This window comes from Papio anubis, chromosome 16 (genome assembly GCF_008728515.1).
Source record: "Papio anubis isolate 15944 chromosome 16, Panubis1.0, whole genome shotgun sequence".
In the NCBI taxonomy this organism is placed as follows: domain Eukaryota; kingdom Metazoa; phylum Chordata; class Mammalia; order Primates; family Cercopithecidae; genus Papio; species Papio anubis.
Window position 1 is genome coordinate 27,223,226 of NC_044991.1, and position 13,251 is coordinate 27,236,476.

At 49.7% G+C, this 13,251-nt stretch overlaps 1 protein-coding gene across 2 annotated transcripts in view; it reads right to left on the reverse strand.

Moving 5' to 3' along the window:
• Positions 1-12,400, reverse strand: part of SMARCB1 (SWI/SNF related, matrix associated, actin dependent regulator of chromatin, subfamily b, member 1) — a 42,798-nt gene extending 30,398 nt beyond the window's left edge. Inside the window, exons 1-3 of one of the 2 annotated variants that reach the window (XM_003919126.5) lie at positions 12,075-12,375; positions 7,008-7,146; positions 5,225-5,354 (exon numbers count right to left, since the gene is read on the reverse strand). In XM_003919126.5, coding sequence (XP_003919175.1) covers positions 5,225-5,354; positions 7,008-7,146; positions 12,075-12,167 — 362 coding nt within the window. In that variant the 5' untranslated portion in view covers positions 12,168-12,375. Of the gene's footprint in view, positions 1-5,224; positions 5,355-7,007; positions 7,147-12,074 lie in introns of both variants that reach the window. The other variant, XM_003919125.5, reaches the window with a different exon arrangement.
• Positions 12,401-13,251: the final 851 nt, after the last annotated feature.

Sequence of the window (13,251 nt, forward strand, 5' to 3'; positions counted from 1 at the left end):
GGGAGGCAGAAGTTGCAGTGAGCCGAGATCACGCCACTGCAGTCCAGCCTGGGCAACAAGAGCGAAACTCTGTCTCAAAAAAAAAAAAAAGGTGAGTTCAAAACCAGCCTGGCCAACATGGTAAAACCTCAACCCTACCCAAAATACAAAAATTAGCCAGGCATGTGGTGGCACACATCTATAATTCAGCTACTCAGGAGGCTGAAGCATAAGAATCACTTGAACCCAGGAGGCGGAGGTTGCAGTGAGCCGAGATCAGCCACTGCACTCCAGCCTGGGTGAGATGGCAACACCCTATCTTGAATTAAAAAAAAAAAAAAAATATATACACACACACACACACACACACACACACACACACACACACACACCCCAAAAGCTATTTTAAACAAAGGCAAAGGCTCCAGGGCTGGGTGAGACAGATGAGAGCATTTGGGTGCCTGCTGTACTCTGTGTGTTCCCATTTTCCCTGGCAAGGCTGTGAGCAGGAGCAGGCAGCGACTGCATCACTTCCCTGTGTAACCCCAACACCTGCGCAACCACTTCCGCAATAACTATTCAACAGTTCAGAGCAAGTCATGACAAAGGTTTCTTTCTTTTTTCTTTTTTTTTTTTGAGACGGCGTCGCGCTCTGTCACCCAGGCTGGAGCGCAGTGGCGCCATCTCGGCTCACTGCAAGGTCTGCCTCTCGGGTTCACGCCATTCTCCTGCCTCAGCCTCCTGAGTAGCTGGGACTACAGGCGCCTGCCACCTCGCCCGGCTAATTTTTTTGTATTTTTAGTAGAGACGGGGTTTCACCATGTTAGCCAGGATGGTCTCGATCTCCTGACCTCGTGATCCGCCCGCCTCGGTCTCCCAAAGTGCTGGGATTACAGGCATGAGCCACTGCGCCCGGCCGACAAACATTTGACAGTGCCCTCTAAGGAGGGACCTGGGAAGACAGCACAAAGGTCCTTCTCCTTTCCAGAGGGTGGGGGGACAGAAGCAATATCCAAGACCTGCCTGGACTCTGGGCCCTTTAACTCTTTTCCCTTCTAAAGCGGGAGTCACTTACACGTCTGATGCTGAGACTAGGACTACCCCTTGATCGCTGGTAGGGGTAGGGAGGATTTTGTAGTACCCATTTTGGGGAACATGAAATCCGCTTGGGCAGGGACTAAGAGAGGGGACAGCAAGACAGGGGTCCCCTCTACAGCCTATCTGGGTCATGGTTCCTAATCCTGGCCGCTCGGACTCAGAGTGCAATTTTATTTTATTTTTTTTTAATAGAGATGGGGGTCTCACTATGTTGCCCAGTCTGGTCTCAAACTCCTGGGCTCAAGCAATCCTCCCACCTTGGCCTCCCAAAGTGCCGAGAGTACAGGTGTCAGCCACCACACCCGACCCCAGAACGCAAAATTTTAAGTAGCACATTCCTGAGCCCCACCCAGGTGAAGTGACTTCCCACCTCTGAGGAAGGGCCCAAGAAGATGGGTTCTTTGCAGCTTCCATGAATGATTCCCAGGCAGCTGAGCCTGTATTTGGAAACCACAGATCTTGACCACCTCCTCCTTTCTGAATGGATATGTTAGAGCCTGGGCTGAGCCCCTGCCCCCTCATCCTGCCCTATCTCAGTAGCAAGTTCTCATTTCCAGGTCTAGCTACCAACCCAAGTGGATAATGCAAGTGTCACCAGACACAGTGAATGTGACTAACATGCTCAGCAAATCTGCAAAGAATCTGCAAATCTAAGTTATAAAAGTCAATCTTCCAGCCAGGTGTGGTGGCTCACACCTGTAATCCCAGCACTTTGGGAGGCCGAGGTGGACAGATCACCTGAGGTCAGGAGTTTGAGACCAGCCTGGCCAACATGGTGAAAGCCCTTCTCTACTAAAACTATGAAAATTTAGCTGGGTGTGGTGCCAGGTGCCTGTAATCCCAGCTACTAGGGAGGCTGAGGAAGGAGAATAACTTGAACCCAGGAGGTGGAGGTTGCCGTGAGCTGAGATCCCGCCACTTCACTCCAGCCTGGGTGACAAGCGAAACTCCATCTCAAAAACAAAACAAAACAAAAAAACACCCTTCCTTCTATTGCAATCCCAGGATCCGTGAGAGAGGGCACCCAGCCTCTGCTCAAATTGTCCAATGACAGGATGGGTAGGGTGCCCGTCCCCCTATTGGGCTGACTGAGTAATGTGGAGTCAGCCAAAGCTATTTCCTTCAAACCTCTGCCAACCCCCACCCCTAAAGACTTGACCTCCAGGGCAATGGAATTCCACTCCTGCAGCTGTTCCTCACGTCATGATCACCAAGAAACTGTTTTATCGCCCCATAAAAGATTCCCAGCTGACGTGTGCAGAATTAAAGTGCCATCCATATGCACACAATTTCCTTCTGCAACTTCCCTGGGAAGGCCAAGCCATCCTTATGTTCTTACCACATCCCTTGGGGGAAAAAGAATCTGCAAAGCACACGCCTGTAACACTGGCCAGCCTGGAGGCGTGCCACCTTTCTTTGGGGGGAATCATAAAAAAGATTTTCCATAACCACATCACTCTGAACAATAATCCTTTTTCTTCCTTAATGCTCCTTGGGCTTTGTGCAGAGAAATGCATACTTTCTCGAGAGCTGAATGCACAAGGTAGATGGGTACAATCTTATATTCTGCACCTCTCACCCACAGGACTCCTGTCTCGGGTCACTGCAGAATCTACTTAATTACACCACGTATGGGTCACACCTTTGTCTATTCAAGTAGCTGACCCGTCAGTAACCTAGGCTTTCCTTGAGGCTGGGTACTTAAATGACTCCATATTCTCCAGTATTATTCACAATGCTACAAAGAATCTCTGTACATATAGTGGGTTTATTGATTCATTTTGTTCTTTGAAAATATTTCTTTGGGACAAATTCCTAGGGGTGGCATTAGTGGGCCAGAGAACAAAAAAGTTTGATGTCAGGATGCTTTACAAAAAGGGCACTCCTGGCTGGGCACGGTGGCTCACACCTCTAATCCCAGCACCTCCAGCATACATGAGCGCAGCTCCATCACACCTTCCCCAATTCCTTACATTGCCAGTTTTTTGTTTTATGCTTGGAATTTTTATATTTATTTATTTATTTATTTTATTTATTTATGAGACAGAGTCTCACTCTGTTGCCCAGGCTGGAGTGCAGTGGCGCAATCTTGACTCACTGCAAGCTCCGCCTCCCAGGTTCACGCCATTCTCCTGCCTCAGCCTCCTGAGTAGCTGGGACTACAGGCGCCCGCCACCACACCCGGCTAATTTTTTTGTATTTTTAGTAGAGACAGGGTTTCACCATGTTAGCCAGGATGGTCTCGACCTCCTGACCTCGTGATCCACCCACCTCGGCCTCCCAAAGTGCTGGGATTACAAGTGTGAGCCACCGCGCCCAGCCTTATTTTTTTTTTTTTTTTTTGAGATAGAGTTTCACTCTTGTTGCCCAGGCTGGAGAGCAATGGTGCGATCTCGGCTCACCGCAACCTCTGCCTCCTGGGTTCAAGCGATTCTCCTGCCTCAGCCTTCCTGAGTGGCTGGGATTACAGGCATGCGCCACCATGCCCGGCCAATTTTGTATGTTCAGTAGAGATGGGGCTTCACTATGTTGGTCAGGCTGGTCTCAAACTCCTGACCTCAGGTGATCTGCCCGCCTCAGCCTCCCAAAGTGCTGGGATTACAGGCGTGAGCTACCATGCCTAGCCTATTTTTTTTTTTTTTAAGAGACAGGGTATCGTTCTGTTACCCAGGCTAGAGGAGAGTGGTGTGATCACCACACCCAGCTAATTTTTTTAACCTTCAGTAGTGATAAGGTCTCACTATGTTGCTCAGGCTGGTCTCCTGGGCAACAGAGTCAAATCCTGGACTCAGGTGATCCTCCTGCCTTGACTTCCCAAAGTGCTGAGATTATAGGCATAAGCCACCATGCTCAGTCTTATGGTTGGAATTTTTGAAATTACACGAGGGCAAATTCTTTCCATGTTTGTTTACTCCCTTGTACTTCAAGGTATGGACCATCTTTTATCTATTTGTTGGGGTATCCAAGTTCGTTGTATAAATCTAGATGTATAGATTCTAGATATAACATCGTAACTTTCCAATTACTTGCTTTTTTAATTGTTACTATAAATACTCTTCTAAAGGTTCTAAGTTTTGTTTTGTTTTGTTTTTTTTGAGATGGAGTTTCGCTCTTGTTGCCCAGGCTGGAGTGCAATGGTGCGATCTTGGCTTACTGCAATCTCCACCTCTTGGGTTCAAGCAATTCTCCTGCCTCAGGCTCCTGAGTAGCTTAGATTACAGGCATGCGCCACCACACCTGGCTAATTTTGTATTTTTAGTAGAGACAGGGTTTCTCCATGTTGGTCAGGCTGGTCTCGAACTCCCAACCTCAGGTGATCTGCCCGCCTCGGTCTACCAAAGTGCTGGGATTATAGGCGTGAACCACCACGCCCAACCAGGTTCTAAGTTTTTATACATTCAAATCTATTATTGTTTATTTTGTGAGTTTATGTGAGTCACTAATTTTTCTGACAAATTGGTCCCACTTATTTGTTTTTTAAGAGATGAGGTCTTGCTGTGTTGCCCCAGGGTGGTCTTGAACTCCTGGCCTCAAGCAATGCCTCGGCCTCCCAAAGTGCTGGGATTACAAGCGTAAGCCACTGCGCCTCGCAGAGTCCCGCTTTCCAAGCATTCATAACTGTTCCCTGGAATCCAGGACTTGGCTTACGTTTCTTACAAATTCCAATGATACAGAAGAAACTTAGAAACCTGGCTAAGAAAATGTATAAAAACAGAGGGAACGGTTAAAAAGTGTTTCAATCCAAAAATTAGGACCAGGCGTGGTGGCTCACACCTGTAATCCTAGCACTTTGGGAGGCCGAGGCGGGTGGATCACCTGAGGTCGGGTTCAAGAACAGCCTGACCAACATGGAGAGACCCCCATCTCTACCAAAAATACAAAATTAGCTGGGCATGGTGGCGTATGCCTATAATCCCAGCGATTCGGGAGGCTGAGGCAGGAGAATCGCTTCAACCCGGGAGGTGGAGGTTGCAGTGAGCTGAGATCATGCCACTGTACTCCAGCCTGGGCAACAAGAGTGAAACTCCATCTCAAAAAAAAAAAAAAAAAAAAGGTGTTTCAATTTAACTTCAACCCAACCAGTTCTTGAGTCTGAGAAAAGACCCCACAGATGTCCCCAGAGATGCCTTGGCCAGGAACGCATTACCTGAGGTAGGTGGGGGGCTCTGTGCTGATGGACACAGCCTTGTACTTCTCATCGTTGCCGTCCAGAATCTCTTCCACTTCCGAGGCTTTTAACAGGGTCACACTGGTGGCTAGAGTTGTGTATCCGTGATCTGTAACAGACAGACATCACTGGGTCACTCTGCTGGTGGCAGTGGCACACAGCAGCCAGCCAAGTGGATGCAGCACATCAAGGTCCTCGCATGCGGGAGGTGGGAAAAGCAAGGTGTCAAACTCACTACTACCGAATGCTGGCCTCTTCCAAAAGGGCAATCTGGACTGAGTGCTTTACTTACAAGTCCTGCTGGGTAGAGCCTCCAAAGGGACTGATTTAGACTAATCTGCACCAGGCGCACTGGCTCAGGGGCAGAGGGTAGTGCTCAGGGCAGCACCAGCAACTACAATACAGCACGACCAGCGGGGACACCTTGGTCCTCACTCGGGAAAAGAAAGGCCCCAGAGTAACACCCCAGTGGGAAGAGGTCTGACACCACCACAATCCACAACACGATGCGAGGTGGGGAGATGGAATGAGAGATGAAGAATGCTTTTCTTTTAAAACAAGAGCCCAGAGAGTTGGAAAGAGCTGCTTCACACCAAACCCGAATTTCTATCCCCGAGCCGGTCCAGATGGGCTGCCTGGAAAGCAGGACAGATTCTAGGCAGCTCGACCCCTTGCTCTTCCGGGGAACCTCCGTCAAGAGCTATCTGTCTGTGGGCCCAGTCTGGCTTCTCCTGGAGAAATCAATCGCTTATGGGGAAGGTATCTCCCAAGACTTAGCCCAGGGACTTGCGGAGGGGGAAGCAAAGCCGGGGACTCACTGTGTTAGCGACTGATGCTCTGCTGGGGGAGGAGGGGGAACAAAAAGGAAACTGTTTTAAGCAAATGAGTAGAAATGTCATAGCAGCGGATCAAAAAGAAGCTCCGGCTCCTGCATTAAAAGAACCACTACTTTCCCGCAGTGGACAAAACCACAGCAGCACCTACAGACACAAACAAACAGCGCAGACTACGAAGCATCGCGCACGTGCTCACAGACACACCCAGGCCCAGGGCAGCTCTCTACAAGGCGCCATTGCCACATGGGAAGCAGTTTTGCCACCTGCCAAAGGACATGCTGTGACCATACCCAAATGTCTCCATGGGAGTGTCTCCTGCAGAGCCCCCAGAGTGTCTGAAGAGCACCCTTTCACCCTGCACAGAGCTGCCGTGACCCAAAGCCCACTAGTTTCACTAGTGTTGGGCGGCTCAACTAGCAAGCCCCAGGCACACGCAGGCCACCAGGAGCAGGGACATGCACATGAGCTCTAGCACACTGGCTGCCAGGATGAAGTGCTATGGGATGGATGTGCTCTGGGAAGCAAGCGGTGAAAGCCCCAGAGGGGAGTGGGAGCTGGGACCACCACCCGCCACTCGGGCTGCATGGAAGATGATTATGGCGACACACCCACGGCAGATGGCAGAGCATCGCAGCATTCCTAAAACGTTTTGAGACCAACATGTCTTCACAGCACCTGCTAGTGTCCCGGCCCCGGCCTGCTCACGTACCCACTGGCCCTGCTGGAATACCTGACAGTGGACCACCAATGGCTCCCTGGAGCCGCTTCCTCGCCTGGAGTGCTCACAGGGCGGCCCACCCCTGGGATGCTCCCTGCCCAACTAAGGCCAAGGCTGCAGTGAAGACACTCTGGAGTGAAAACGTTTTATCTTCATGACATAAGCGAGTGGTTTTGAAACAGGTTTACAAACCCTCGTGAAGACGCACCCTTAGTGTTAGGTTTTGTTTTTTTACCATGTGACGATGCAACTATTTTCTTCCTCTCTTCCACAGTGGCTAGTCGCCTCCAGAGTGAGGGGTATCTCTTGTACAGAGAACCTCGGAACATACGGAGGTAGTTTCCCACCTATGAGTAAAGCAAGAAGGCTCATTATGAGGGTCGCAGCACCCCAGGGAAGGGGAGGGTCCTGGTGCAGACTGCATCAAGCAACAGACAAACAGGCCTCGAGGTGGCCCCCAGGCGCCAAGCTTTCCGCAGCATTAAAACACATTCTGCTGATACGAAGGGTTCACCAGCAGTGCACATCTGGCCTGCATGTGTGCATCCTGACAACAGAACCAAGTTCCGAAACGCCTGGGCAGATGCCTGAGTGGGAGGCCCCCAGAGCTTAGCAAGCAACTCGTGGTGATTTTGATTTTGGACTAAGGATCTCTGGCACTTTCCAGAAATGCAAGGCCTCCTTGACCTTCTTTTATCTTAAGGACAAGACTTTGATATTTTTACGATGCAATAAACACCAAAAAGGTCTTTTAATTTTAGACAGATGCCAGATAATTTCCCCCATGGCCTGTGCTGCTTTGTTTAGTAACAAAACCCCAATCAGGGATACCAAAGGAATTTTCCAAAAGGTTTATAAGGCAATCACCAGATTATTGGCAATCACCAGACTGCTATATAAATCATCACTGACTCAAACAATGGCTTCAGTTTGCTTGTACCAAGTACTGAGAGTGTGACTTCCTTAAGGAAAATAAATCTAGTCCTAAAGATTTTATGAGGGTACCCTATTGTCTCACTGACTTTTCAAGTATGATCGCTTCGGAGTCACATTGCAGGGGATGGCCAGTAGACTGGGTGCTAGGTGCTGGCTCCATCTGTAACCTGGGATCACTTCCCATTTTCTGGGTCTCTTTACTCATCTGCCAAATGCTCAGCAACTCTGAACTTCACCCTATGAAGGACCACTTCTATTATTTTTCCCATTTTATCTACCCAACATAGTATATACTTTTAATTTTAAAATTTATTTTTAATTTTTATTATTATTTTTGAGACAGTGTCTCGCTCTGTCACCCAGGCTCAAGTGCAGTGGTGTGATCATAGCTCACTACAGCCTCGAACTTCTGGGCTCAAGTGATCCTCCTGCCTCAGCCTCCTGAGTAGCTGGGACTATAGTTGCACACCACTACAACCGGCGAATTTTTGTATTTTTTGTAGAGACGGGGTTTCACCATGTTGCCCAGGCTGGTCTCAAACTCCTGGGCTCAAGCGATCTGGCCAACTCGGTCTCCCAAAGTGCTGGGATTATAGGTGTGAGCCACATACCCGGCCTAATTTAAAAAAATTAAAATAAAAATTTGTAGAGACAAGAGTCTCACTATGTTGCCCAGGCTGGTCTTAAACTCCTGGGCTCAAGTGATTCTCCTGCCTTGGCCTCCCAAAGTGCTGGGATCATAGGTATGAGACCCAGGCATAGTATTAAATAAAATGTTTCTCCATTTTCAGCAGTGACTATAATCAACAACCAGGGCTACTGAACACTGTGAGAGAAGAGCAGCCACAGCAACTCACTCGCTTTCCACACAGAAGGCACAGACCCCTCTGTGTTATTTGGCTTGTGTGTCAGTATCATCCAGTATCATCGTAAATGTACAGTTTCCATTCGGTTTTTTAAAAGAAATTGACAATACTCCCCACTATGACTATCTTGCAGGCCCTGCAGGGCTCTGAGACTCCTAGATGCCCCCCAAAGCCCCTTCAGAACTTAGGAAACTGGGCTTGCCTTCCTGGCTTTTCTCTGAACCAGCCTTCACCATCTTGGGACCCAGGTTTCCTGAATATAAAATGAAGGTGCTGGATTGGGGATCTGTTACGGTCCTCAAAGCTTCGTGACTTTGGTTTGGTAAATACAGCTATCTGTTAATGGCAGAACAGTGACACACACTCATAGTAAATGCAGATGCCCTCCCGAGACAGCGCCACAGATGGCACATGGAGGCACTGGGGATGTTGCTCTGGCTGGCCCACCTCTCTGAATACAGTGCCTGTTTTCCACAGGGCAGTGTGCTGGGACCATCCATCCACCACTGTCACTGGAGCTACTGAATTTCAATAGACCTCTGACCTTGAACCCTTCCCTAAACTCTGAAGGTCTGCTGATTAAGTCAGGTCCAAAAAAACAAACTGCCTGTCCATCTGAGTCTCTTACAGGCTAGGTCTCAGGAAGATCATTCTTACTGGGAGGCCCAGGAGTGAAGGGGCTGAAAGACAAGACTGTAATTAGCTTTCTAGAAACTACAATGTGTTTTAGGGAAGATCTTGGAGACCATCTAGTCTAAGCATTCACATTATACACGTGAGAAACGTGACACCAAGGCAGAGCAGGGCTGGAACCAGGCCTCCCAAGGTTCTTCCCACTTGGCCACGCCCAGCTTCTCAATTTGCTCCAACTAAAAGCTTTCTTTTGAAGTGTCACCCACTCAGAGCCAAACTGATTACTTTTTTTTTTTTTTTTTTTTTTTTTTTTTTGAGACGGAGTCTGGCTCTGTCACCTCAGCTCACTGCAAGCTCCTTTCGGGTTCGCCATTCTCACCCTTCAAGCCTCCCGGTGGCTACCAGGGACTACAGAGGCCATCTCATGGCCAGTTTTGTGTTGCACCCCAGTAGAGGCCGGGGGTTTCACCCGTGTTAGCCAGGATGGTCTGATCTCTGACCTCGTGATCCGCCGTCTCGGCCTCAGTGCTGGGATTACAGGCTTGAGCCAGATTACTTTTTTTAATTGTGCCTTAAGTTCTAGGTGCATGTGCCTGGCGTGCAGGTTTACATATGTATACTTGTGCCATGTTGGTGTGCTGCACCCATCAACTCCTCATTTACATGAGGTATAACTCCCAATGCAATCCCTCCCCTCTCCCCTCCAAACTGATTACTTTTACACCCATTAGATCAGGTAAACAATTCGCCTAGTATTGAAATTCAACAGCCTTTTGCATTCTGCAGTTAGGCAGGTGCCTACCAGCCAATGAGGACCATTCTGAACTGTGGCAGATGGACAGGCACTGGCTCCACCTCCCCAGCACTGACATCTTTGAACAGTTGTAGTTTAAGCGACAACGTGAAAATTTTATTGCATCCTGCATTTTTTGTTTTACAAAAATTGATGGAGGCCAGGCACAGTGGCTCATGCCTATAATCCCAGCACTTTGGGAGGCCGAAGCGGCCAGATCACTTGAGCTCACAAGTTTAAGACCAGCCTGGACAATATGGTAAAACCCCATCTTTACTAAAAATACAAAAATTAGCCAGGTGTGGTGGTGTGAGCCTGTAGTCCCAGCTACTTGGGAGACTGAGGTGGGAGGAGGGCCTGAGCCTGGGAGGCAGAGGTTGCAGTGAGCCGAGATTGCACCACTACACTCCAGCCTGGGTGACAGAGTCAGACCTTGTCCGGAAAAAAAAAAAAAAAAGGTGGAAAATGCTAACACTAAAGTTCTGATGCTATTGACCTTAGTCTCAATCCATGGGACTCAGTGTGACCATCTTGAGGCTTCATTCATTCATGCTATGCTCAATTGTGAAAGAAAAAAAAAAACCACAAGTTTAAAAAGTATGAATGTGCTGAGTGTGAGTGTGGTGGCTCACATCTGTAATTCCAGTACTTTCAGAGGCTGAGGTGCAAGGATCACTTGAGCCCAGGAATTCAAGACCAGCCTGGGTAACATGGCAAAACCCCGTCTCTACAAAAAATACAAAAATTAGTCGGGCATGGTGGTGCAAACCTCTAGTCCCAGCTACTTGGGAGGCTGAGGCAAGAGGATCGCTTGAGCCCAGGAGGTCAAGGCTGCAGTGAGCTGCGATCACACGACTGCACCAAAGCCTGGATAACAAAGTGAGACCTTTTTTCAAAAATAAAAATAAAACAAAATAAAGCATGAATACAATGCTGGAATATGATACTAAAAACTGCTACAAGGAGAAGAAACTCATTGCATTTCATGACAGCTTTAATTCTCCAGGATTGGCACTTACTTCCTTACATGAGACTCCACTGCTTGACATTTGTACATCTGAACTGCATATCCATAATTTTTTTCAAAAGGTAACATATACTAGCTGGGGACTGCCTTTGGAGCAAAAAAGGCTAGTTTGAGACAATCTGGAAAAACCTAATATATGGCCGGGCGTGGTGGCTCATGCCTGTAATCCCAGCACTTTGGGAGACCCAGGCGGGCAGACTGCTTGAGCCCAGGAGTTGGACACCACCCTGGGCAACATAGCGAGACCCCGTCTCTATAAAAAACGAAAAACAAGAACCTAATATACTGGGAACAAACACCCATTAAAGGCCAGTTGTAGGGTTTTCCCAAAGTCAGTCATCCAGTTGATGCAACAAAATGCAGCCTCTCTAGTTAAGGGTTAAACATTTTTAGGCTCTTTCCGCTGTAACAATTCAGAATCAGTTCACAGATACGGAAAGTGTCAATTGCTTCAGAATTGCTGAAAGATCTGGCTTAGGCGTGGGGCCCTTATTCACCCAAAAGCAAACAACCTCCAGTCTGTTTCTTCACTGGTAAACAAAGGTCAAAACACCTCCACTGCCCACCTTAGAGGCAACAAACACAATGGGGATGAGCCCTCACTAAGTCCGGGGTTTCCAGTCTGCCATTTCAGGTTCCCACAAGTAGCAATGGGAGAAGGGGCGCATGTGAAATTTACAACATCTAAAAAGGGTCAAAGGCAGCAGTGCGGTGCCCCAAGCATCGCAGGAGCTAACTCAGTATCTCGTTGATTTGCGTCTGGCTGGAAACCAACCCAGCGCGGAGCCACTGGGGACCCACTCGGCGCCAAAATCCTGGTAGCACTACAGATCGCGCACCTCGGCGAAATGGGTAAGGAAATCCCAGGTCGATGAGGGGGCGGGGGCCACGCCCTGCAGCCCCGAGCGCGCGCGCGCCCGCCCCCCCGATGAATGGAGACGCGCGCTCTCGGCGCATGGGCCTGCCCCAGGGCTCCCGCGGGGCCGAGCCTGGGGAGGGCGAGGACGCGCCGCGGGCTACCTCGGAGCCGATCATGTAGAACTCGCCGTCGTCCTCCAGCTGGAACTTCACGGGCTTCTGCCCGAAGGTCTTGCTCAGCGCCATCATCATCATTGCGGCGGCAGAGGCGGGCGGCTGGAGCCGGGCTGCGAGAGATCGGGAGGGCTGGGGCGGGGCCGGGGCGTGCCGGGCCGAGGGAAACCGAAGCCGGAAGGCAAAATGTGGACCGGGCCGGGTACTGGCGCCTCAGCCGGGCTCCTCAGCCGCCGCCGCAGACGACGACCAGGCCGCCCTCAGTGCGCAGGCGCTGGCGTTGACGCTGACGCGCGCGCCGCCGCTCAAACAAAAGGCCCGGCGCGCCTCCGCGGACCCCTTAAAGGAGCCACGAGTAATTTCTCTTTCTCCCAGGCTGCCTCCCAAGTCGTGGTGTAGAGGACTTCTCACGGACAAAAATAGCCACCGAGGTCCTGAGTCAAGCAGTGGCTTTCCAAGTCGTACAGCCAGGACTGGAACTGGCCCAGGGGAAAAGAAATGAAGTGAGACCTGAAGGAGGAGGACCTAGTATCTGGAAGCCTGAGTGGTCTTGGCATGCTTTGGGACCCCAGGCTCCTGCGTTAGCTTCCCCACCCCTAAAACGCAGTGCAGCTGAGCAGATAGGCAGGCCCCTAGGAACAGATATCCCAGTTCCGGGTCTATGGCTGTCCCTGCAGTTGTGGAGGTGGGCAAAATGACAACAGCAGATGAGGCTTGGCAATGCAAAGGCCCAGGTGGTATTTGGTTTGGCTGGTGCGTCGGATGAGCGAGAGTTGGAAGGGAGGGACACCTTCCACATTCTCCATTCCCCTCTTAGCTTCACACTCTACTTAACCCAGCCCTATGGTGGGGAGCGAAACCAGGCAGCCCAGTCCTGCGGCTCTGCCTCTTGGCTCTTACAGCCTGAAGCTAGTGAAACTAATGAAAGTCTCAAAGCAATCATATAACTGATTGAATAATGCAGGCAGTAAAACAGTGGCCCACTACTGATGATTTCATACGGTTCAGTCTAATGAAATTGCAGCTGTGGCTGGGCTCAGTGGCTCATGCCTATAATCCCAACTCTTTAGGAGGCCAAGGCAGGGAGGATCACTTGAAGCCAGGAGTTTGAGACCAGACTGGACAAGACAGCAAGACCCTGTCTCTACAAAAATTTTAAAATAAA